General features: G+C 47.7%; 2 protein-coding genes and 1 non-coding gene across 3 annotated transcripts in view; 2 read left to right on the top strand and 1 right to left on the bottom strand.

Annotated features, from left to right (window-relative positions):
- The window catches only part of tp53bp1 (tumor protein p53 binding protein, 1), a 33,817-nt gene extending 24,038 nt beyond the window's left edge, over window positions 1-9,779 (top strand). Inside the window, exons 17-24 of the mRNA XM_055918543.1 lie at window positions 119-586; window positions 1,307-1,621; window positions 2,580-2,738; window positions 5,210-5,398; window positions 6,107-6,201; window positions 8,129-8,325; window positions 8,854-8,990; window positions 9,336-9,779. Of these exons, the coding sequence (XP_055774518.1) occupies window positions 119-586; window positions 1,307-1,621; window positions 2,580-2,738; window positions 5,210-5,398; window positions 6,107-6,201; window positions 8,129-8,325; window positions 8,854-8,990; window positions 9,336-9,520 (1,745 nt within the window). The 3' untranslated portion in view covers window positions 9,521-9,779. The remainder of the gene's footprint in view (window positions 1-118; window positions 587-1,306; window positions 1,622-2,579; window positions 2,739-5,209; window positions 5,399-6,106; window positions 6,202-8,128; window positions 8,326-8,853; window positions 8,991-9,335) is intronic.
- tubgcp4 (tubulin, gamma complex associated protein 4) overlaps window positions 9,769-26,682 on the bottom strand; it is a 29,168-nt gene continuing 12,254 nt past the window's right edge. Inside the window, exons 14-18 of the mRNA XM_055921797.1 lie at window positions 21,405-21,582; window positions 20,715-20,849; window positions 20,255-20,371; window positions 19,972-20,111; window positions 9,769-10,140 (exon numbers count right to left, since the gene is read on the bottom strand). Of these exons, the coding sequence (XP_055777772.1) occupies window positions 10,134-10,140; window positions 19,972-20,111; window positions 20,255-20,371; window positions 20,715-20,849; window positions 21,405-21,582 (577 nt within the window). The 3' untranslated portion in view covers window positions 9,769-10,133. The remainder of the gene's footprint in view (window positions 10,141-19,971; window positions 20,112-20,254; window positions 20,372-20,714; window positions 20,850-21,404; window positions 21,583-26,682) is intronic.
- Window positions 21,253-21,328, top strand: trnap-ugg (transfer RNA proline (anticodon UGG)). Its single transcript has one exon. It is a non-coding gene; the product is annotated as a tRNA-Pro (tRNA).

A 26,682-nucleotide genomic window follows, 5' to 3' on the forward strand; every position in this document is an offset into this window, starting at 1 on the left:
CATGTATGTTTCTTATTGACTATAAGGAGCCCAAACTTTTAAAGCACTACTGGAAGAAATGTACAGTATATAGAACATGACTGGTCTGTTCCACTAGAGGAGTAATGCTGATCTATTCTTTACATAACGTTTCTAAACATATCTGTCTGTAATGTTCAAAATGTTGATGGTGCTCTTTGTCCTATTGACTCTCTCAGGGGTGCCGGCGTCCCGCGTGCCAATGCCCGCGGCCAACCCCTGTCCTCCGAGGATGAGCCCTACACCCGCCTGTGTCCCACCCCGCACATCCCAGACAGCCCAGCGGTCCCCAGCCACTCCTCCACGTCTCTCCTCACCACCACTTCCCAAGATGAAGGCAGCCCAACTGGGAGCAGCTTCGTGGGGCTTCGCGTGGTGGCCAAGTGGTCCAGCAACGGCTACTTCTACTCAGGCCGCATCACCAAGGACCTGGGCGAGGGGCGTTACCGGCTGCTCTTCGATGACAGCTATGAGTGCGAGGTCACGGGCAAGGACATCCTGCTGTGCGACCCCATCCCCCTGGACACTGAGGTCACGGCACTGCTGGAGGACGAGTACTTCAGCACAGGTGATTCCACGTTCAAAACAACTGGGAACTCTGAAAAAATATGAGGTCAAATCATGACGTCGGTGATCTTCAGGTCGGAAAGTCGGAGCTTTAGAAAGAGACCTGAGTTGGAATGACCGTTCAAACCGATTTTTTTCCCAGTCCAAGCTCGTTTCTTTCCCTCGTTCCCAGTAGTTTTGAAAGCCAGAGAGTTCCCAGTTGTTTTGAACGTGGCATGAGAAGGGGAAAGGAGAAGACAGATTGTTTACACTCCCAAAGTTTCCACTTGAACAATCCCTGACATGGATTTAAAAGCATATGACTGGTTTGGTGTAAGCATTAACTGGAGTAAGTTTCTCCCATGGTTAAACGCATGACAGGGAGTGTGAAAACACGTGTGGAGAATCTGGACGCAGGACAGGAGAGGACAGGAGAAGAGAGAATGGGGTTGTAATGGGTTTGGAGTGGAGGATAGAAAAAGAAGACAATTCGATTCTCAACACAGGTCACTGTAAACTCATTTCCCTTCATGTGGTTGGCCCTTTTCCCATTTGTCTTTAAATGGAAAAGAAGCTCCGGCACATTGGTGATCCTAACTCTCTACAAATGTAATGGATCTTCAGTGGAATGTTAACATCAGTGTACAGTAGTCTCTCTTCAATTGACTGTTGTTTTTCTCCATGTAGCTGATATGATGCAAATTTGACTGCTTTTCAACCCTTCTTTGCCTTCTCTCCCCAGGTCGAGTGAAGGACTACAAGAAGGAGGGCGAGGACTTGTTCTACAGTGTGGAGAAGCAGGGCCAGACTACAGCTGTAGAGAGGGAGGGCCAGACTACAGCCACTACAGCTGTAGAGAGGGAGGGCCAGACTACAGCCACTACAGCTGTAGAGAGGGAGGGCCAAACTACAGCCACTACAGCTGTAGAGAGGCAGTGGTACAGCCGCAGCTCTGTCATCCTGACCATGGAGCAAGGCAACAGGCTGAGAGAACAGTACGGCCTGGGGCCCTACGAGCCCTCCACACCCCTGGCCAAGGCCTCTGATATCAGCCTGGGTAAGACGAACACGAAGCTTTGAGGATTGACTGAGTGAGAACCATATAGCCGTGCCCTGGCGAGAACCACAAGTACCCTTTCCACACTGAGCCAAGCTGTACTGCACTGGCCTGGTTACGCTAACACAATAGTTGCTGAAACTCTTCTGGAAAGGACAATGTGAAACTAAATGATTGCACCTAGCACAGTAGCATACCACCCTGCATCCCACTGCTGGCTTGCTTCTGAAGCTAAGCAGGGTTGGTCCTGGGTGGTCCCTGGATGTGAGACCAGATGCTGCTGGAAGTGGTGTTGGAGGGCCAGTAGGAGGCACTCTTTTCTCTGGTCTAAAAAAATTATAAAAAATATCCCAATGCCCCAGGGCAGTGATTGGGGACATTGCCCTGTGTAGGGTGCAGTCTTTTGGATGGGATGTTAAACGGGTGTCCTGACTCTCTGTGGTCACTAAAAGATCCCATGGCACTTATTATAAGAGTAGGGGTGTTAACCCTGGTGTCCTGGCTAAATTCCCAATCATCCCCAGCTTCCAATTGGCTCATTCATCTCCACTCCTCTCCCCTGTAACTATTACCCAGGTCATTGCTGTAAATGAGAAAGTGTTCTCAGTCAACTTACCCGGTTAAATAAAAACAGTACAGTCTGGGTTGGGTTGGCATGATAATGTTAAATGGTATAATGTGAGCACTGCCCAATAAGGAAATATATTACATTACTCCTCTTAAGTTTGAGTTGAGTCATCTCTACATTTCACATAGCTTGATAAAGACTCCCAAGTCTCTGAGAACAGTGATTTCTTCATACAGGAAGAATCTGCCGAGTGTTTCATCAAACAGAAGTGGGATTAAACGTTAGTGTCATTTCCGTGTCAAGTGTGATGACGTGTGACATTGCTGTGCCCGCCCCCACAGATTGAAGTAGAGATATAATGAGTACATTCTATGGCGCTGTCTTCCACAGATAACCTGGTGGAGGGGAAGAGGAGACGCAGGGGGATCACAGGAGGGGCCAGCCCCCTCACCCCTGGCCCCTCTGGGAAGAGGAAGCTGATCAGCTCTGAGGACAGGGACAGGACCCCGGCTAAGCGAGGTCGCAGAGGGGGAGGGGGAGCCAGAGCCGGTACGGAGACCTAGTCATCCTAACCTTAACCCTGACCCTACACCTAACCTCTGTGTCCAAGCCTAAACTCTCAACTGTAACCTCAAACATTTAGGTTCAACTTAAATGTCAACCCAAAACCTAAAATGCCCAACCCCAACTCCAGTCTATGTAAGACTAAACCACAGCCCTAACCTCAACCCCAGGCGTTTTAACACTAAGCCACAGCCCTAACCTCAACCCCAGTCTATGTAACACTAAGCCACAGCCCTAACCTCAACCCCAACTCCAGTCTATGTAACACTAAACCACAGCCCTAACCTCAACCCCAGTCTATGTAACACTAAGCCACAGACCTAACCTCAACCCCAGTCTATGTAACACTAAGCCACAGCCCTAACCTCAACCCCAACTCCAGTCTATGTAACACTAAGCCACAGCCCTAACCTCAACCCCAACTCCAGTCTATGTAACACTAAGCCACAGCCCTAACCTCAACCCCAACTCCAGTCTATGTAACACTAAACCACAGCCCTAACCTCAACCCCAACTCCAGTCTATGTAACACTAAGCCACAGCCCTAACCTCAACCCCAACTCCAGTCTATGTAACACTAAACCACAGCCCTAACCTCAACCCCAGTCTATGTAACACTAAGCCACAGCCCTAACCTCAACCCCAGTCTATGTAACACTAAGCCACAGCCCTAACCTCAACCCCAGTCTATGTAACACTAAGCCACAGCCCTAACCTCAACCCCAGTCTATGTAACACTAAGCCACAGCCCTAACCTCAACCCCAACTCCAGTCTATGTAACACTAAACCACAGCCCTAACCTCAACCCCAGTCTATGTAACACTAAGCCACAGCCATAACCTCAACCCCAGTCTATGTAACACTAAGCCACAGCCCTAACCTCAACCCCAACTCCAGTCTATGTAACACTAAGCCACAGCCCTAACCTCAACCCCAACTCCAGTCTATGTAACACTAAGCCACAGCCCTAACCTCAACCCCAACTCCAGTCTATGTAACACTAAGCCACAGCCCTAACCTCAACCCCAACTCCAGTCTATGTAACACTAAGCCACAGCCCTAACCTCAACCCCAGGCTTTTTAACACTAAGCCACAGCCCTAACCTCAACCCCAGGCTTTTTAACACTAAGCCACAGCCCTAACCTCAACCCCAACCTCAGAGCATAGATCACTGAGCAAACCATACAGACCTGACCACAGAACAGTGGACTGAGAGCCCTTGGTGATGGTTTGGATAGGTGCAGGCATTTTATACATTCTAGAAATGTATTTCTATATTTATTAACATAATTGGTCTCAGTGGGGTGCAGAATTTTTAGACTGCTGCAATGTACATTTAACTATTAATACAATTGGTTTTAGTCAGTATTGGTAGTTTTTAATTCTGAATGTAATTATGAACTATAAGAGCAGGGCACGCATTGAAAATGTCATGTTGTTTTTAACACAAAATTTTTTTAATAAAGATTTGGATATTTGAAATATTTTCTGTAAAGAGTATTCTTAGTATTGCTAGCTCTCTATAGAGATTACAGTATATAACCAGTCATAAAGCCTTTGAGTTTGTATTTAGACCCACAGACATTTTTGACTCCCACAGTGCACTGCAACTCTCTATAATATAATAATATATGCAATTTAGCAGACGCTTTTATCCAAAGCCACTTAGTCATGCGTGCATACTGCATACATTTTATGTACCTTGTGGCAGGTAGCCTGGTGGTTAATGTTGGACTAGTAACCGAAAGGTTGCAAGATCGAATCCCTGAGCTGACAAGGTAAAACATGTTGTTCTGCCCATGAACAAGGCAGTTCCTAGGCCGTCATTGAAAATAAGAATTTGTTATTAACTGACTTTCCTAGTTAAATAAAGGTAAAATGTAAAAAAAAAAATGTTTAAACGGGTGGTCCTGGGAATTGAAACCACTATCCTGGCGTTGCAAGTGCCATGCTTTACCAACGGAGCGACAGAGGACCTCAGGCTGAGTTGGTATGTGAATAACTACTAATAGACTTGGTGTTGGTCCACATGTGTAGAGGAAACAGGTAAAGGTGTGTTTTTATGTTATCCACTGGCTTTTTGCTTAGAGGGGTGTCTTTCCATAAACCTTTCACCCTTTGAACCACGCACGGATCCCAAAAACTTGTTTTGAGTGACGGCAGACAATGTTTCATAACATTGAGAGAAGTGTCAAGTCAAAGCTGTTTTCCTTTAGTTGATTGAAGGGCTGAACCTCGTGTTTTACTGCACCGGTGGTGTTCGGGTTCTTCCTCACTCTGTTATAAAGCTCTTTTTCCTCAGACCTTTTCTCTCTTGAAATACACAATTCCAGGTGTTTCATTGATGGTTTCTAATTTCTGCTGTCTCTCTATTTCTCTCTTTTATTTCTCTCTCTCTGTATGTGTCCCTCATTGGGTGTCTGTATGTGTCCATCCATTCATTTCTCTCCACAGGTCAGCGGGTTGGTGTGTGTAACACCTCAGGCAGTGGCACCGACCTGCCCTGGGACCATAGTGACCTGGTGGAGACTCACGGCCCGCTGCCTCAGAGTGCATCTCTCTTCCTCGGCTTTGCCTTCATGCTGACCGCATCATCAGAGAGCGACCGCCAGACCAACCAGCCAATCAGCGATGGCGAGGAGGGTGAGAAGGCTATGGCCCAATCCCAAATCTACCCCTAAACCCTACGCCCTTGTGGAGATCGGAGAGGATTTGATTGGTATAAGCAATATGGTGAAACTCCATCTGGCTTATCAGAGGACAGGGTGGAGCTACAGTACTATCAAATTGCAAACACCTCTCAAATCCAGTCAGATCTCCACGTGCATAAAGCATAGGGTCTAGGGGTCGATTGTGGATGGGACCCTTGTGTATTCCCAGACAGTGGAACACCCCTTAAAGGGATAGTTAATTCCAGTGTTCAAATTATACATTGTCTTTTGGGGGTGCACAACATTGAAATCTTTGACCTTTTTGGGGAGCCCCACATTTATATTTTAATTATTATGGGGTCTCTAATTTGTTGTTCATTCCAATATTAAAGTTTGACAGATATTCATAAATCGGCAGAATCCTAACTTTGAGACTTTAGTGTTAATAATTAATTCATGTCAATGGGAAACTTGCAAGAAAATTTTTACTGAGTGTGTGGATCTCAAGTAAGAATTCTGCCCAGGAATCTGGATAGTTTTAGGCAAAGGTCTTCCACAGTGGTCTGTGCAGCCTCAATGAAATGTATTTAATTAATTTAAGACACACCGACATCCTTTTTTGTTTATCTAAATGACAGCTAAAGATCTCTCTATGATTGTGTATGTTAACATGTTTTATGTTGTCCTTTCCCTCCAATAGAGTATGTGCAGACGGCCCCCTATCACAAACGCTACACTGAGACCCAGCTCGAAGCCGGAGCAGGCTTCATCCTCCACGACTTCAACGAGGAACAGGTGACATGGAACACCCATAGAGATAGAATTACTAGAAGGGACAAAGCCTCTGCAATTCTATTTCTATGAGCACACTTCTACAGCCATGTCAGTTCTCATGGTATATGGAGAGCGAAGAGACAGTGGGGAGGCATTATTTTATGTAGGCGCACTACATCCTCTGCACCTACAGTTGAAGTTGGAAGTTTACATACACTTAGGTTGGAGTCATTAAAACTTGTTTTTCAACCACTCCACAAATTTCTTGTTAACAAACTATAGTTTTGGCAAGTCGGTTAGGACATCTACTTTGTGCATGACACAAGTAATTTTTCCAACAATTGTTTACAGACAGATTATTTCACTTAGAATTCACTGTATCACAATCCAGTGGGTCAGCAGTTTACATACACTAAGTTGACTGTGCCGTTAAACAGCTTGGAAAATTCCAGAAAAGGATGTCATGGCTTTAGAAGCTTCTGATAGGCTAATTGACATAATTTGAATCAATTGGAGGTGTACCTGTGGATGTATTTCAAGGCCTACCTTCAAACTCAGTGCCTCTTTGCTTGACATCATGGGAAAATCAAAAGAAATCAGCCAAGACCTCAGAAGAAAAAAAATTGTAGACCTCCACAAGCCTGGTTCATCCTTGGGAGCAATTTCCAAACGCATGAAGGTACCACGTTCATCTGTACAAACAATAGTACGCAAGTATAAACACCATGGGACCACGCAGCCATCATACCGCTCAGGAAGGAGACGTGTTCTGTCTTCTAGAGATGAACGTACTTTGGTGCGAAAAGTGCAAATCAATCCCAGAACAACAAAGGACCTTGTGAAGATGCTGGAGGAAACAGGTACAAAAGTATCTACATCCACATAACCTGAAAGGCCGCTCAGCAAGGAAGAAGCCACTGCTCCAAAACGGCCATTAAAAAAAGCCAGACTACGGTTTGGCCAGACAACTGCATATGGGGACAAAGATTGTACTTTTTGAAGAAATGTCCTCTGGTCTGATGAAACAAAAATAGAACTGTTTGGCCATATAACCATCGTTATGTTTGGAGGAAAAAGGGGGAGGCTTGCAAGCCGAAGAACACCATCCCAACCATGAAGCACGAGGGTGGCAGCATCATGTTGTGGGGGTGCTTTGCTGCAGGAGGGACTGGTGCACTTCACAAAATAGATGGCATCACGAGGAGGAAAATGATGTGGATATATTGAAGCAACATCAAGACATCAGTCATGAAGTTAAAGCTTGGTTTCAAATGGGTCTTCCAAATGCTTGGGGTCATTGTCCATACTTCCAAAGTTATAACAACATGGCTTAAGGACAACAAAGTCAAGGTATTGGAGTGGCCATCACAATGCCCTGACCTCAATCCCATAGAAAATATGTGGGCAGAACTGAAAAAGCACGTGCGAGCAAGGAGGCCTACAAACCTGACTCAGTTACACCAGCTCTGTCAGGAGGAATGGGCCAAATTCCCATAACTTATTGTGGAAGGCTACCCGAAACGTTTGACCCAAGTTAAACAATTTAAAGGCAATGCTACCAAACACAAATTGAGTGTATGTAAACTTCTGACCTACTGGGAATGTGATAAAATAAAAGCTGAAATAAATCATTCTCTCTGACATTTCACATTTTTAAAATAAAGTGGTGATCCTAACTGAACTAAGACAGGGAATTTTTACTAGGATTAAATGTCAGGAATTGTGAAAAACTGAGTTAAATGTATTTGGCTAAGGTGTATGTAAACTTCTGACTTCAACTGTATGTCACAGGAGGTAGTGCACTTGCTCTGTAAACAAAGGGTCCCTGGTTCAAGTTCCATTTCAGCATTCTTCCCTCAATTGCTCCACTAAAAGAATGCAATGTTTAGCTTTCGTTCTACATATTCAATTTCTAATATTGCCATCTCTTGTTTCCCTCCCTCTGCAGTGCAAGGCGGCCTATCAGAGCCTGCTGATCACCGACCAGCATAGCCGAACCAGGAAGTACCTGCTGTGTGTGGCCAGTGGCGTGCCGTGTGTGTCTCACATCTGGGTGAGGGACTGTTGCAAGGAGGGCAAGCTGCTCAACTACAGGAACTACCTGCTGCCCGCCGGAGTGGGCCCTGACGAGCGCATAGTGGAATGGTGGGGATTGTAGTTGTTTATATCCAAAGGTTGTCAGACTACACCTGTCCCCATCATATAGGAATATTAATGCAGGCAGTTTAAGTCGGCCCTCAAGTGATAGAAATGTAAACACTGGTAGTCTATTATAATGGCATCCACAGTCTATCAATTAAACACATTTTATAAAACCCTTTTAACAATAGCAGTTGTCACAAAGTGCTTTACAGATACCCAGCCTAAAACCCCCTAAGAGCAAGCAATGCACAAGCACAGTGGCTAGGAAAAACAGGAACCTAGGAAGAAACCTAGAGGAACCAGGCTCTGAGGGGTGGCCAGTCCTCTTCTGGATGTACCAGGTGGAGATTTTAAGAGTACATGTGCCAGATGTGTAAACCGTTCCTAGATGACCAGCAGGTCAAAACAAATAACCACGGTGGCTATAGAGAGTGCAACACAAGAGTCATGCATTCAAAGTGAACAAAACACTTCAAGAATGAATATGTTCCTGAGGGGAATGCATTGAGTGCTTTTGTTTATTTTGATCAGGCATCCGCGCTGCAGCCCGTTTAAGGCCCTGCGGGTCCTGTTGGTATTTGAGGAGCCGGCGGAGCTGTGGTCTGAGCTGCTGATGATGAATGGAGCTTCCTCTGTGAGACAGCACCAAGCAGAAAAGGACAGCTCTGGTACGTACAATATATGCTCACCTGTCCCATTACTAATCATGACCTAGCACTGTGCTTGAAAATTAACTATCAAAACAAACATGTTGGTGTGTCTGTATGGTAACACTTATTAGCCCTCAAGGTCACAGGTTCAATCCACCTTTTCCACTTTCTGTTCTCCTGTGTTACACCCCCCCTCTGTTTGTTACATTATTGTCAAGCTAATGTTTCTAATCTTGATCCCTACGCAACAAGTAGTTCAAGATGATCACTAGGTAACATTCTAGAGTAAAAGATGACCTTGAGCTTTGAGTAGAGACAAATGCATGTCTGCTTTCATAATGCGTCTTATGTTTGCGTCAACAGACATTCCTGTGGGCAAGTTTGACGTGGTGGTCACAGACCGCACCTGTCCGCCGTTGGTTCTGAAGAGTGTGACATCACAGGAAGTACCCATGGTGTCGCCCGAGTGGCTAATCCACAGTCTGATCTGTGGGGAGCGCCTGGAATACCATAGCAACCCCCAATATCGTCATGACTACACATCCTAATCCGAGCCTCCCTTCGCACACAAAGGTTTATTGTAGGTAGAAGATGCCCTTATCCTCAGATCTGGGATCAGTTTCCCAACTCACAATCATAACCATTATGAGGGATATCTGACCCTGTGTCAGTGTTTAGGAGCAACTTGTACCTACATACAATACATTTAACGTGGTTAACGGTGTGTATCAGTTCAATTGCATGCTACTGTATATAGTTTTAACCTGTCTGTTTTTATGGAATAATAAACTGACTATTTCATTTTAATTATGGTTTATTTGTCTGTTTCTTCATGAAAAGGCACACACATTAATGATACAGTATTTACAATTTATACAATAGGGTAAGTAACAGAGCTTGTATCTGATTGAAACAGCCTGTTCTCAAAATCGGTTTGTGCTGTATAGCCAACTCATACAGAGCAAACCGATCTGGGACCAGGCTAGAGGAACCATACAGGACATTCATTGAAATGAAGATAGTATCAGAGACGTTTCAGGACACAATGGGGTTAAGCAACAACATACTGATTTTCAAGTCCTTCCATCCGACTTGAAGATAAATGGTCTGGAATGCTTGTACTCAAGACCTCTGGAAATCCTCCTCCATTTTCTCTCCCAATCAGAAACTGCAAATGGAGGCAAAATACAGGTATCAGTGTTGAGGGGTGTGTAGGGTTAAGTTCCCCCTAGACGCTGATCTTGGGTCAGTTTTGCATTTTCCCCACCAGAGCCGGGCAGCCCTATACGCTCACTACGCAAGTTGCGTAGGGCCCCGCCTCCCAGCGGGTGTCAATGTTTACAACTTCAATGAGAGAATGAAGCGGGGACTATCCTTCTGGTCACGAAAGGAGAAAACACCATGAGTGAATTGCGGGATCAGCAATTGTAGGAGAAAAATTTGATTAGACACATGGATAACATATAAAGGCATAAGATAGCTGAACAGTAAAATAACATACATACCAGACACATGTTCGCCTAAAGCAATTGGACACTAGACATAGTCTGACCATTCCATTAAGTACATACATGTCAGACACATAGGCGCCTAAGGAATTGGGCACACTAAGGATAGGGGAGAACAGAACAAAGAGTGCATTGATTTAGTGGTGAAGGGAAGGGGCATGGGGTCTGTTGACACACTGGGATAGAGGGTCCGGCCACCATTATAAACTAATTGAAAGCAGATGGTGGTGAATGACTTCATAAGGGATGGACATAATACTATGTGTGTATAAAAGAGCGAACCAGTGCTCTGGGAAGGGGTGTGTTCCGCGGGACATTCGAGATTGCTATACAATTGTATTAAAAAAGCATGTTTGATTTTACAAGTTCTTGTCAGCGTTATATTTGAACCGATTGTCCACGACACAATCAGGTAAACTGGTGTGCTCTCCAAGTTTGATGTCAGCAAATAACAGTAACGTTAAGTTGATGTGCTAGCTTGCAGTGCATCTCTCTCTAGTCTGTCTGTCTGGCTAACCTAGCGGGGCAGTGCATCTCTCTCTAGTCTGCCTGTCTGGCTAACCTAGCTGGGCAGTGCATCTCTCTCTAGTCTGCCTGTCTGGCTAACCTAGCTGGGCAGTGCATCTCTCTCTAGTCTGCCTAACCTAGCTGGGCAGTGCATCTCTCTCTAGTCTGCCTGTCTGGCTAACCTAGCTGGGCAGTGCATCTCTCTCTAGTCTGCCTGTCTGGCTAACCTAGCTGGGCAGTGCATCTCTCTCTAGTCTGCCTAACCTAGCTGGGCAGTGCATCTCTCTCTAGTCTGCCTGTCTGGCTAACCTAGCTGGGCAGTGCATCTCTCTCTAGTCTGCCTGTCTGGCTAACCTAGCTGGGCAGTGCATCTCTCTCTAGTCTGCCTGTCTGGCTAACCTAGCTGGGCAATGCATCTCTCTCTAGTCTGCCTGTCTGGCTAACCTAGCTGGGCAGTGCATCTCTCTCTAGTCTGCCTAACCTTGCTGGGCAGTGCATCTCTCTCTAGTCTGCCTGTCTGGCTAACCTAGCTGGGCAGTGCATCTCTCTCTAGTCTGCCTGTCTGGCTAACCTAGCTGGGCAGTGCATCTCTCTCTAGTCTGCCTGTCTGGCTAACCTAGCTGGGCAATGCATCTCTCTCTAGTCTGCCTGTCTGGCTAACCTAGCTGGGCAGTGCATCTCTCTCTAGTCTGCCTAACCTAGCTGGGCAGTGCATCTCTCTCTAGTCTGCCTGTCTGGCTAACCTAGCTGGGCAGTGCATCTCTCTCTAGTCTGCCTGTCTGGCTAACCTAGCTGGGCAGTGCATCTCTCTCTAGTCTGCCTAACCTAGCTGGGCAGTGCATCTTTCTCTAGTCTGCCTGTCTGGCTAACCTAGCTGGGCAGTGCATCTCTCTCTAGTCTGCCTGTCTGGCTAACCTAGCTGGGCAGTGCATCTCTCTCTAGTCTGCCTGTCTTGCTAACCTAGCTGGGCAGTGCATCTCTCTCTAGTCTGCCTGTCTGGCTAACCTAGCTGGGCAGTGCATCTCTCTCTAGTCTGCCTGTCTGGCTAACCTTGCTGGGCAGTGCATCTCTCTCTAGTCTGCCTGTCTTGCTAACCTTGCTGGGCAGTGCATCTCTCTCTAGTCTGCCTAACCTAGCTGGGCAGTGCATCTCTCTCTAGTCTGTCTGTCTGCCTAACCTAGCTGGGCAGTGCATCTCTCTCTAGTCTGCCTGTCTGGCTAACCTAGCTGGGCAGTGCATCTCTCTCTAGTCTGCCTGTCTGCCTAACCTAGCTGGGCAGTGCATCTCTCTCTAGTCTGCCTGTCTTGCTAACCTAGCTGGGCAGTGCATCTCCTGGTCTGTCCGTTGCTTGCCAGCCACTTCCAGGGCTGTGTGCCTGACAAATGTGAGAGTGAAATACAACGGGCAACAGTGTTTATAAACTGCAGCTCAGAAAAGATAATCGCGTCGCGCGTGCACGAAATGAAACTTGCGCTTTCCAGCAGCAACCTCTGTAAAAGCCAGTCCAGACAATATATGGGCGTGATGGCACTCAATCATTGTCTTGTTTTAAAATTATATTTAGTCTCTCAGTGAAGGTTTAGTTACAACTGGACTAATGCAAGATGGAAAGCAATAGATTGACATATATATTGAATTTAAAAGTTGATTAGCTGGGCAATATGGATGCACATCTCTCAGTAATAATAACCAAGTATTCAGCCAAGCCATAGTATAAATAGTATTTTATATTTGAAAATATAGCACAGACTCAGTTGAGCCTCAGCCAGAACTAACACAGACCCAGTACAGCCATCTTCAGCAAGTACTAACACAGACCCAGTACAGCCGTCTTCAGCAAATACTAACACAGACCCAATACAGTCGTCTCCGACAAGCACTAACACAGACCCAGGTGAAGTACAGGCAGCCTCAGCCAGTACTAACACAGACCCAGGTGAAGTACAGGCAGCCTCAGCCAGTACTAACACAGACCCAGGTGAAGTACAGGCAGCCTCAGCCAGTACTAACACAGACCCAGGTGAAGTACAGGCAGCCTCAGCCAGTACTAACACAGACCCAGGTGAAGTACAGGCAGCCTCAGCCAGTACTAACACAGACCCAGGTGAAGTACAGGCAGCCTCAGCCAGTACTAACACAGACCCAGGTGAAGTACAGGCAGCCTCAGCCAGTACTAACACAGACCCAGGTGAAGTACAGGCAGCCTCAGCCAGTACTAACACAGACCCAGGTGAAGTACAGGCAGCCTCAGCCAGTACTAACACAACCAGAGGTGTACAGCCAGCATCAGATACAAGCAGCTCAGACCATAATAGAACAGTTGCTGCTCCACCAAATGACCCAGCAGATTGGCCCTCAGTCTTAATAGACTTTGAGGACTGAGTTAGTGCGCTGAGGTCCATTCAAACTAGGACTGGATTTTTCTTAGTTTCCATTCAGGCTTATTACAGAGACAGCTGTCATTTGGGGAAAAGATGACCAGGAGCTGGCTTTCATAATCAAAAACAACACTGTGCATTGTTTTTGCTGTAAGCTCTTTTTTACTCAAGACTACAAAATAATAAAGGAAGGTGTGAATGACTGGTCAAATATCTACGCCATTCTGAAACACCATGAGGGTAGTCCTGAACACACTAACAATATGATTAAGTGGAGAGAACTTGATCTGCGCCTAAGTCTGGACAGACTCTTGACCAGATACAAATGACAATTTTGGAGGCTGAAAGAACGAGATGGTGGGATGTCCTTACACATTTAATAAGTATCACCCAGTCTCTGGCTGACAGAAACCTAGCATTCAGGGGTTCATCAGACAAACTCTTCCAACCAGATAATGGAAACTTCCTAAAAGAGGTTGCATTACTGGCAAAATGTGACCCCGTTATGGAAAACCATCTGAACAAAATGAAAGATGGAGAGACACATGCTCATTACCTTGGGACGCGCACACAGAATGAGCCGATACAGATTGTGAGTGACAAGATTCTGGAAGCAATAGTGACTCAAGTAAGAGACTCAAAGTACTTCTCCATTATCTTGGACTGTACACCTGACATTAGTCACCAGGAGCAAATTTCCATTATTCTGAGAAGCGTGGCTTTAAGGGAAAGCCAGAGATCAAAGATCACTTCCTTGGCTTTGTGAATGTTGAGGTTACAACAGGCTTGAATCTGTCGACTGTCATCTTAGATAAGCTGAAGGAGCTGAAGATTCCATTTGAAGATTGCAGAGGGCAAGCTTATGATAATGGGGGCAACATGAAGGGCAAGCACCAAGGAGTAAGGCCAGACTGATCAAAAAACATCCCAGAGTCGTGTTCATCCCATGTGGCGCACATACTCTAAACCTTTGGGCATGTGCAAAAGCTCTTCAACTTATTTTCAGCTGGCACACAAAGATGGAGTGTTTTGAAGAACCACGTGAACATAACCGAGTGACACAAGATGTGAGAGTAGGCTCCAAAGTGTTCATGCAATCATGTATCAGGCTTCTGGGGTTTGGGAGGCATTACTGGAAGCCAGACAGATGATCAACAATCCTGCTGCCAAAGTGGAGGCACAAGCACTTGCAGAGGAAGTTGGGTCCTACCGCTTCTTGATTTGCTGTGTTCTATGGTGTGAGATACTGACAATGACAAACGAGGTGAACAAGCTCGTCCAATCCGCCTCAATGCAGTTGGATATGGCAGTGAATTTAATCTCAAATGCAAAGGCCTCCCTCACTACATACCGGGAAACTGGATTCTCTGAGGCCCAGACAACAGCCAAAAGCATTTGTGAAGAAATTAATGTGGAGGCTGTTCTGAAAGAGAAGAGACAGAAACAGCCAGAGGCATTTCAGCTATGAGGCTCCTGATGAACGAGTGACTGATGCACAGAAAAATCTTGTAAACTACTTCAGCATTGTGGTCGACTCTGCTGTGACATCCATGATGAGAGATTTGAAACACTCAACCAGGTGAAAACCAAATATGGAGTGCTGCTGACCTTCAGCACTGCCTCTCAGATGTCCAGTGAATCTTTAAAGGCTCAGTGCATGGAAGTTAAACACTCTGACCTTCAGAGATGACTGTGACATCAGTGGAATGGATCTGGCACACGACATTCAGAATGTACCTGATCTGCCATCAGATGACTGCCTTTGAGCTGCTTTCCTTTCTCTGTGAGAACCTGGAGGAACTCTATCCTAACCTTTGGACATCCCTAAGAATTGCAGTCACTCTACCAGTAACAGTAGAATCGGCAGAGAGGAGCTTTTCAAAATAAAAGCTCATCAAATCTACGTGAGGTCTTCCATGTCACAGGAACGTTTGGGTGGTCTGGCCATCATGAGGTGGGGAAACGTATGTCCTATGATGACATCATTGATGACTTTGCCTCAAGAATGTGCAGAAGAGGAATATTTTGATGGTAAGATTTTAAATCAAATGTTTGGACACTTAGTAACATTTTAAGATTGTATGGCAGAAGTGCATTTGTGTAAATGACTGCTTACATAACTATGTGACATACTTTCTCAATTTCTTCCAGACAGACTGGTGTCCATGCTGATGCTGAAAAAAATGCCCAGGCTGTAGAGGGAACCAAAGTTAAATCACACAGCTGTATAGGTTTTATGACTATTTTGAGACATTTAGCTGCAGCCATAGTCTATAGGCTTATGTTTACATTGTATAGACAAAGCTCTACTTGTGAGGACTGGACTAATTACCAGGCAGCAGAGCCGAAGCTCAGTGTTATATTTGATTATTTTCTACAATTTCTTATTTATGTTAATATTCAATTATCTTAAGATTCTATAGAAAATATATTCATTAAATATTGTTTGTTTATACCTCATTCTGTTCTGTCTAGGTCTACTTATCCTTAGGCCGACAGATGGAGCAAACTGATTTAAAGGAGGGAGGATTGTAGTGGGAGCACTGGGGTGTCAGGTGTGACAATGGCAAATGGTTTACATGTCAGGTAGGAGGGGCCCTTAGCAGAATTTTGCTTAGGGCTCCAGGGAGGGCAGGACCGGCTATGTTCTCCACGATTGGTTAAGGTTAGGATTGGTAGAGGGGGAGCTGATCTGCATTGAGGGGTGCACCTCAACCTGAAAGCCTCTTTTGAAGGGTGTATGTAGTGCCATGTGAAGAAAATAGCACAATGCTCTCAGATATTTAGTGCAGCAACATTTCAATCAATGTAGTTCTTAATCAGGTCCCTACCTGCCCAGGGTATAGTGTCATGTCTGGTCCCTACCTGCCCAGGGTGTAGTGTCATGTCAGGTCCTTACCTGCCCAGGGTGTAGTGTCATGTCAGGTCCTTACCTGCCCAGGGTATAGTGTCATGTCTGGTCCCTACCTGCCCAGGGTGTAGTGTCATGTCTGGTCCCTACCTGCCCAGGGTGTAGTGTCATGTCTGGTCCCTACCTGCCCAGGGTATAGTGTCATGTCAGGTCCCTACCTGCCCAGGGTATAGTGTCATGTCTGGTCCCTACCTGCCCAGGGTGTAGTGTCATGTCTGGTCCCTACCTGCCCAGGGTATAGTGTCATGTCAGGTCCCTACCTGCCCAGGGTGTAGTGTCATGTCTGGTCCCTACCTGCCCAGGGTGTAGTGTCATGTCTGGTCCCTACCTGCCCAGGGTGTAGTGTAGTGTAGTGTCATGTCTGGTCCCTACCTGCCCAGGGTGTAGTGTCATGTTAGGTCCCTACCTGCCCAGGGTGTAGTGTAGTGTCATGTCAGGTCCCTACCTGCCCAGGGTGTAGTGTAGTGTTAGGTCCTTACCTGCCCAGGGTGTAGTGTAGTGTCATGTCTGGTCCCTACCTGCACAGGGTGTAGTGTAGTGTCATGTCAGGTCCTTACCTGCCCAGGGTGTAGTGTCATGTCAGGTCCCTACCTGCCCAGGGTGTAGTGTAGTGTCATGTCTGGTCCCTACCTGCACAGGGTAAAGTGTAGTGTCATGTCAGGTCCCTACCTGCCCAGGGTGTATAGTGTCATGTCAGGTCCTTACCTGCACAGGGTGTAGTGTAGTGTCATGTCTGGTCCTTACCTGCCCAGGGTGTAGTGTAGTGTCATGTCTGGTCCTTACCTGCACAGGGTGTAGTGTAGTGTCATGTCAGGTCCCTACCTGCCCAGGGTGTATAGTGTCATGTCAGGTCCTTACCTGCACAGGGTGTAGTGTAGTGTCATGTCTGGTCCTTACCTGCCCAGGGTGTAGTGTAGTGTCATGTCAGGTCCTTACCTGCCCAGGGTGTAGTGTAGTGTCATGTCTGGTCCCTACCTGCCCAGGGTGTAGTGTCATGTCTGGTCCCTACCTGCCCAGGGTGTAGTGTAGTGTCATGTCAGGTCCCTACCTGCCCAGGGTGTAGTGTAGTGTCATGTCTGGTCCCTATCTGCCCAGGGTGTAGTGTCATGTCTGGTCCCTACCTGCCCAGGGTGTAGTGTAGTGTCATGTCAGGTCCCTACCTGCCCAGGGTGTAGTGTAGTGTCATGTCAGGTCCCTACCTGCCCAGGGTGTAGTGTAGTGTCATGTCAGGTCCCTACCTGCCCAGGGTGTATAGTGTCATGTCAGGTCCTTACCTGCCCAGGGTGTAGTGTAGTGTCATGTCAGGTCCTTACCTGCCCAGGGTGTAGTGTCATGTCTGGTCCCTACCTGCCCAGGGTGTAGTGTCATGTCTGGTCCCTACCTGCCCAGGGTGTAGTGTCATGTCTGGTCCCTACCTGCCCAGGGTGTAGTGTCATGTCTGGTCCCTACCTTCCCAGGGTGTAGTGTAGTGTCATGTCTGGTCCCTACCTGCCCAGGGTATAGTGTCATGTCTGGTCCCTACCTGCCCAGGGTGTAGTGTCATGTCTGGTCCCTACCTGCCCAGGGTGTAGTGTCATGTCTGGTCCCTACCTGCCCAGGGTGTAGTTTCATGTCAGGTCCTTAGCTGCCCAGGGTGTAGTGTCATGTCAGGTCCTTACCTGCCCAGGGTGTAGTGTCATGTCAGGTCCTTACCTGCCCAGGGTGTAGTGTCATGTCTGGTCCCTACCTGCCCAGGGTGTAGTGTCATGTCTGGTCCCTACCTGCCCAGGGTGTAGTGTCATGTCTGGTCCCTACCTGCCCAGGGTGTAGTGTCATGTCAGGTCCTTACCTGCCCAGGGTGTAGTGTCATGTCTGGTCCCTACCTGCCCAGGGTGTAGTGTCATGTCTGGTCCCTACCTGCCCAGGGTGTAGTGTCATGTCTGGTCCCTACCTGCCCAGGGTGTAGTGTCATGTCTGGTCCCTACCTGCCTAGGGTGTAGTGTAGTGTCAGGTCCCTACCTGCCCAGGGTGTAGTGTCAGGTCCCTATTTGCCCAGGGTGTAGTGTAGTGTCATGTCAGGTCCCTACCTGCCCAGGGTGTAGTGTCATGTTAGGTCCCTACCTGCCCAGGGTGTAGTGTCATGTCTGGTCCCTACCTGCCCAGGGTGTAGTGTCATGTCAGGTCCTTACCTGCCCAGGGTGTAGTGTCATGTCTGGTCCCTACCTGCCCAGGGTGTAGTGTCATGTCTGGTCCCTACCTGCCCAGGGTGTAGTGTAGTGTCATGTCAGATCCCTACCTGCCCAGGGTGTAGTGTCAGGTCCCTACCTGCCCAGGGTGTAGTGTAGTGTCATGTCAGATCCCTACCTGCCCAGGGTGTAGTGTCAGGTCCCTACCTGCCCAGGGTGTAGTGTCATGTCTGGTCCCTACCTGCCTAGGGTGTAGTGTAGTGTCATGTCTGGTCCCTACCTGCCCAGGGTGTAGTGTCATGTCTGGTCCCTACCTGCCTAGGGTGTAGTGTAGTGTCATGTCTGGTCCCTACCTGCCCAGGGTGTAGTGTCATGTCTGGTCCCTACCTGCCTAGGGTGTAGTGTAGTGTCATGTCTGGTCCCTACCTGCCCAGGGTGTAGTGTCATGTCTGGTCCTTACCTGCCCAGGGTGTAGTGTCATGTCTGGTCCCTACCTGCCTAGGGTGTAGTGTAGTGTCATGTCTGGTCCCTACCTGCCCAGGGTGTAGTGTCATGTCTGGTCCCTACCTGCCCAGGGTGTAGTGTCATGTCAGGTCCCTACCTGCCCAGGGTGTAGTGTCATGTCTGGTCCCTACCTGCCCAGGGTGTAGTGTAGTGTCATGTCTGGTCCCTACCTGCCCAGGGTGTAGTGTCATGTCTGGTCCCTACCTGCCTAGGGTGTAGTGTCATGTCTGGTCCCTACCTGCCCAGGGTGTAGTGTCAGGTCCCTACCTGCCCAGGGTGTAGTGTAGTGTCATGTCAGGTCCCTACCTGCACAGGGTGTAGTGTCATGTCTGGTCCCTACCTGCCTAGGGTGTAGTGTAGTGTCAGGTCCCTACCTGCCCAGGGTGTAGTGTCAGGTCCCTACCTGCCCAGGGTGTAGTGTAGTGTCATGTCAGGTCCCTACCTGCACAGGGTGTAGTGTCATGTCAGGTCCCTACCTGCACAGGGTGTAGTGTCATGTCAGGTCCCTACCTGCCCAGGGTGTAGTGTCATGTCAGGTCCTTACCTGCCCAGGGTGTAGTGTAGTGTCATGTCAGGTCCTTACCTGCCCAGGGTGTAGTGTCATGTCTGGTCCCTACCTGCACAGGGTGTAGTGTCATGTCTGGTCCCTACCTGCCCAGGGTGTAGTGTCATGTCTGGTCCCTACCTGCCCAGGGTGTAGTGTAGTGTCATGTCTGGTCCCTACCTGCCCAGGGTGTAGTGTAGTGTCATGTCAGGTCCCTACCTGCACAGGGTGTAGTGTAGTGTCATGTCTGGTCCTTACCTGCCCAGGGTGTAGTGTCATGTCTGGTCCCTACCTGCCCAGGGTGTAGTGTCATGTCTGGTCCCTACCTGCCCAGGGTGTAGTGTAGTGTCATGTCTGGTCCCTACCTGCCCAGGGTGTAGTGTAGTGTCATGTCAGGTCCCTACCTGCACAGGGTGTAGTGTAGTGTCATGTCTGGTCCCTAGCTGCCCAGGGTGTAGTGTAGTGTCACGTCAGGTCCCTACCTGCCCAGGGTGCCTCCTGACTGGGTGTAGTACTTGTTGTAGTCCAGCCTGAGCAGCAACTGAGCCAGGTCAGAGTTGATCTGGTGGTTTCTGACACCTGACAGGATCTTGAAGAGCAGGAAGGACTGACGACTGAAACCCTGAAATTACAGATGAAGTACTTCATTGTTTGCATTGGCCATTTAGCTAGCACCAAAGATTACAAGCAATTACTATAATATACTAATATAGGCGTGACAATGGGTGAAAGGTTATTGTTAGCAGTTCTAGCAGACAGCCTTACCTTGACCAAGATGTCCAGTTGGGCTGTTCCTCTCTCATCCAGCGGAGCCACGTTCTGGCTGACCAATGAGCAGAAGTTATGACACAGCTCCAGGATCTCATTCAGACAGTGGAACACCTGGGATAGGAGAGAAGACATTGGACGAAATTCAAAAATGAATGGGAAACTATAGCTAAGTGGTCATTCAAGGCTGAATCCTAATTTGATAGTGTTGTTAATCTCCAACTGACAACAATGCATGAATAGCACACAACGCGCAATAACACCTTCAAGGTTGTCTTCATTTCAGTCACGTTGTGCCATTGGTCAGGTAAGTGGTTACCTTGTCAGGAACCATATCAAAGTGACATGGCAATCTGATCATCTGCATAACGTGACTGCAATAAAGAAGACGTTGAAGTGGCCTTAAATTACTGCCACATTGTATTCACGTCAAATGCTAATAAATTGAGACGCTAACCGGCTTGAGCAGGATGAAGGACTGTGCTAGCAGGTTGCTAAGGAAGTGGTCGTGGGCCAGCCGGATGCTCTCAAAGTCTCTGGTGGAGTTGATCTGCTGCAGCAGCTGAGAGAACTGAGACTCCAGCACGTCCACCTGAGGGAGGAGAGAGGAGCAGCACAGCCATGTTAGAAATATGGCACCAACAAGGTCACTCATAGCCTGGTCCTAGAAATAGATGTGTTGTCTTGCCAACTCCTATGACGACCTTTGAGCAGGCTATACAGATATGGGACCTCTTTTTTAAAGAGGGCCCGAGCAGCAAAAACAAATGTGCATTGTAGTTCTAGAACAAAGAAAGGAATGCTTGTTTGCATTAATATGGCCCTGGTAAACTGAGTGTGGTGCATTGAGCCTCTCAAATTTCCTCCCAAAGCTGAATATGAACAGGTAAAAAAACTATACAGTCTTGTCTTTACTACTGCTCTCTATTCTTAAAAACAGACCAGATTCACTGTACAGTACTTAGTCTTTGGATGTACAGATGACACGTGGTTGTGGTTCCGTGTGGCTCAGTTGGTAGAGCATGGCCCTTGGAAAGCCAGGGTTGTGGGTTCGATTCCCACGGGGGACCAGTATGACAACGTATGCACTCACTACTGTAACAGTGTCTGCTAAATGACAAGTGTCATTTCCTGTAGATATAATGACCTGTAGGTAGTACTGCAGATTGTCCACCAGGAAAGCCATGTGGTTGCGTAGCCTCCACTTGACAGCATCTGTCTGGTTGGATTTGAGGTGTTTCCTCTGCATCTGTAGAGCCCAGCAGTGCTGCAGCTCAGACTGCACCCGCCGCACACTCAGCAGGTAACGAAATATCACATTATACCTGGGGGACAGGACACGGTCGTGAATATTACATTATACCTGGGAGACAGGACACGGTCGTGAATATTACATTATACCTGGGAGACAGGACACGGTCGTGAATATCACATTATACCTGGGAGACAGGACACGGTCGTGAATATCACATTATACCTGGGAGACAGGACACGGTCGTGAATATCACATTATACCTGGGAGACAGGACACGGTCGTGAATATCACATTATACCTGGGAGACAGGACACGGTCGTTAATATTACATTATACCTGGGAGACAGGACACGGTCGTGAATATCACATTATACCTGGGAGACAGGACACGGTCGTGAATATTACATTATACCTGGGAGACAGGACACGGTCGTGAATATTACATTATACCTGGGAGACAGGACACGGTCGTGAATATTACATTATACCTGGGAGACAGGACACGGTCGTGAATATCACATTATACCTGAGAGACAGGACACGGTCGTGAATATCACATTATACCTGGGACACGGTTGTGAATATCACATTATACCTGGGAGACAGGACACGGTCGTGAATATCACATTATACCTGGGACACGGTCGTGAATATTACATTATACCTGGGAGACAGGACACGGTCGTGAATATCACATTATACCTGGGAGACGGTCGTGAATATTACATTATACCTGGGAGACAGGACACGGTCGTGAATATCACATTATACCTGGGACACGGTCGTGAATATTACATTATACCTGGGACACGGTCGTGAATATTACATTATACCTGGGAGACAGGACACGGTCGTGAATATCACATTATACCTGGGAGACAGGACACGGTCGTGAATATTACATTATACCTGGGACACGGTCGTGAATATTACATTATACCTGGGAGACAGGACACGGTCGTGAATATTACATTATACCTGGGAGACAGGACACGGTCGTGAATATTACATTATACCTGGGAGACAGGACACGGTCGTGAATATTACATTATACCTGGGAGACGGTCGTGAATATTACATTATACCTGGGAGACGGTCGTGAATATTACATTATACCTGGGAGACAAGACACGGTCGTGAATATTACATTATACCTGGGAGACAGGACACGGTCGTGAATATCACATACCTGGGAGACAGGACACGGTCGTGAATATTACATTATACCTTGGAGACAGGACACGGTCGTGAATATCACATTATACCTTGGAGACAGGACACAGTCGTGAATATTACATTATACCTGGGAGACAGGACACGGTCGTGAATATTACATTATACCTGGGAGACGGTCGTGAATATTACATTATACCTTGGAGACAGGACACGGTCGCGAATATTACATTATACCTGGGAGACGGTCGTGAATATTACATTATACCTGGGAGACGGTCGTGAATATTACATTATACCTGGGAGACAGGACACGGTTGTGAATATTACATTATACCTTGGAGACAGGACACGGTTGTGAATATTACATTATACCTGGGAGACGGTCGTGAATATTACATTATACCTGGGAGACGGTCGTGAATATTACATTATACCTGGGAGACAGGACACGGTTGTGAATATTACATTATACCTTGGAGACAGGACACGGTTGTGAATATTACATTATACCTGGGAGACAGGACACGGTTGTGAATATTACATTATACCTGGGAGACAGGACACGGTCGTGAATATCACATTATACCTGGGAGACAGGACACGGTCGTGAATATTACATTATACCTGGGACACGGTTGTGAATATTACATTATACCTGGGAGACAGGACACGGTTGTGAATATTACATTATACCTGGGAGACAGGACACGGTCGTGAATATCACATTATACCTGGGAGACAGGACACGGTCGTGAATATTACATTATACCTGGGAGACAGGACACGGTCGTGAATATCACATTATACCTGGGAGACAGGACACGGTCGTGAATATTACATTATACCTGGGAGACGGTCGTGAATATTACATTATACCTGGGAGACGGTCGTGAATATTACATTATACCTGGGAGACGGTCGTGAATATTACATTATACCTGGGAGACAGGACACGGTCGTGAATATCACATTATACCTGGGAGACAAGACACAGTCGTGAATATTACATTATACCTGGGAGACAGGACACGGTCGTGAATATTACATTATACCTGGGAGACAGGACACGGTCGTGAATATTACATTATACCTGGGAGACAAGACACAGTCGTGAATATTACATTATACCTGGGAGACAGGACACGGTCGTGAATATCACATTATACCTGGGAGACAGGACACGGTCGTGAATATTACATTATACCTGGGAGACAGGACACGGTCGTGAATATTACATTATACCTGGGGGACAGGACACGGTCGTGAATATCACATTATACCTGGGAGACAGGACACGGTCGTGAATATTTTATTATACCTGGGAGACAGGACACGGTCGTGAATATTACATTATACCTGGGAGACAGGACACGGTCGTGAATATTACATTATACCTGGGAGACAGGACACGGTCGTAACATGAAGGTACAAACAATGGTTATATACACTCACTGGCCAGTGTATTAGGTATACCCATCTAGTACTGGGTCAGACACCCCTCTGCCTCCAGGACAGCCTGAATTCACTTTGTTAGTTAAGAACCAAATACAAAGCTACAAACAACAACTTACAGACGCACACAATCAACGACTACATCTCCTCTGTCCAGACCCGCATGCTCACACCTCCATCCATAGTGCATTGTTGTTTACCACATGGCCTGAAACAGCACCATTTTGTTTCTCTCTGTAGCCCCTGCTTTTTCAATATTTAAATAATAAATCATTACATTTTTCCATTGTGTTAATGATGGCAGAATGATTGATTTTCAAGTTTTTAGTATACGTTTTTCCAAGATGAGTGATGAGCCTGAATTCTTTGGGGCATGGATTCTACAAGCCGGAAATGTTCCACAGGGATGTTTTTCCATGCTGACATGATGGCACCACGCAGTTGCTGCAGATTGGATGCTGGTACACCACAGCCATCAGACTGTACCATTGACACCAGGCAGGATGGGTTCCATGGACTCATCCTACAACTTCCGTCAACATGATGCAACATGAACTTGTCGCACCAGGCAATGTTTTTCTACTCCTAAATTGTCCAGTGTTGGTGATGGCGTGCCCACTGAAGCCGCTTCTTCTTGTTTTTAGCTGATTGGAGTGGAACCCAGTGTGGTCGTCTGCTGCAATAGCCCATCTGTGACAAAGATCGGCGAGTTGTGCGTTTTGAGAAGCCGCACTGCAGACCACGGTTGTGACAAAGATCGGCGAGTTGTGCGTTTTGAGAAGCCGCACTGCAGACCACGGTTGTGACAAAAATCGGCGAGTCGTGCGTTGCGAGAAGCCGCACTGCAGACCACGGTTGTGACAAAAATCGGCGAGTCGTGCGTTGCGAGAAGCCGCACTGCAGACCACGGTTGTGACAAAAATCGGCGAGTCGTGCGTTGCGAGAAGCCGCACTGCAGACCACGGTTGTGACAAAGATCGGCGAGTTGTGCGTTGCGAGAAGCCGCACTGCAGACCACGGTTGTGACAGAGATCGGTGAGTTGTGCGTTTTGAGAAGCCGCACTGCAGACCACGGTTGTGACAGAGATCGGCGAGTTGTGCGTTTTGAGAAGCCGTACTGCAGACCACGGTTGTGACAGAGATCGGTGAGTTGTGCGTTTTGAGAAGCCGTACTGCAGACCACGGTTGTGACAGAGATCGGCGAGTTGTGCGTTGCGAGATGCCGCACTGCAGACCACGGTTGTGACAGAGATCGGCGAGTTGTGCGTTGCGAGAAGCCGCACTGCAGACCACGGTTGTGACAGAGATCGGCGAGTTGTGCGTTGCGAGAAGCCGCACTGCAGACCACGGTTGTGACAGAGATCGGCGAGTTGTGCGTTTTGAGAAGCCGCACTGCAGACCACGGTTGTGACAGAGATCGGTGAGTTGTGCGTTTTGAGAAGCCGCACTGCAGACCACGGTTGTGACAGAGATCGGTGAGTTGTGCGTTGCGAGAAGCCGCACTGCAGACCACGGTTGTGACAGAGATCGGTGAGTTGTGCGTTGCGAGAAGCCGCACTGCAGACCACGGTTGTGACAGAGATCGGTGAGTTGTGCGTTGCGAGAAGCCGCACTGCAGACCACGGTTGTGACAGAGATCGGTGAGTTGTGCGTTGCGAGAAGCCGCACTGCAGACCACGGTTGTGACAGAGATCGGCGAGTTGTGCGTTTTGAGAAGCCGTACTGCAGACCACGGTTGTGACAGAGATCGGCGAGTTGTGCGTTTTGAGAAGCCGCACTGCAGACCACGGTTGTGACAGAGATCGGTGAGTTGTGCGTTTTGAGAAGCCGCACTGCAGACCACGGTTGTGACAGAGATCGGTGAGTTGTGCGTTTTGAGAAGCCGCACTGCAGACCACGGTTGTGACAGAGATCGGTGAGTTGTGCGTTTTGAGAAGCCGTACTGCAGACCACGGTTGTGACAGAGATCGGTGAGTTGTGCGTTGCGAGAAGCCGCACTGCAGACCACGGTTGTGACAGAGATCGGCGAGTTGTGCGTTGCGAGAAGCCGCACTGCAGACCACGGTTGTGACAAAGATCGGCGAGTTGTGCGTTGCGAGAAGCCGCACTGCAGACCACGGTTGTGACAAAGATCGGCGAGTTGTGCGTTTTGAGAAGCCGCACTGCAGACCACGGTTGTGACAGAGATCGGTGAGTTGTGCGTTGTGAGAAGCCGCACTGCAGACCACGGTTGTGACCGAGATCGGTGAGTTGTGCGTTCTGAGAAGCCGTTCTGCAGACCACGGTTGTGACCGAGATCGGTGAGTTGTGCGTTCTGAGAAGCCGTACTGCAGACCACGGTTGTGACCGAGATCGGTGAGTTGTGCGTTCTGAGAAGCCGTTCTGCAGACCACGGTTGTACTGCGCCGTTATTTGCCTGTTTGTGGCCCAACTGTTAGATTGCATGATTCTTCCCATTCTCCTTCAACCTCTCATCAACCAGCTGTTTTCACCCTCAGGACTGCTGCTGACTGGATGTTTTCTGTTTGTCACACCATTCTCT

Source organism: Salvelinus fontinalis, chromosome 4, assembly GCF_029448725.1.
Source record: "Salvelinus fontinalis isolate EN_2023a chromosome 4, ASM2944872v1, whole genome shotgun sequence".
NCBI classification, from domain to species: Eukaryota; Metazoa; Chordata; class Actinopteri; order Salmoniformes; family Salmonidae; genus Salvelinus; species Salvelinus fontinalis.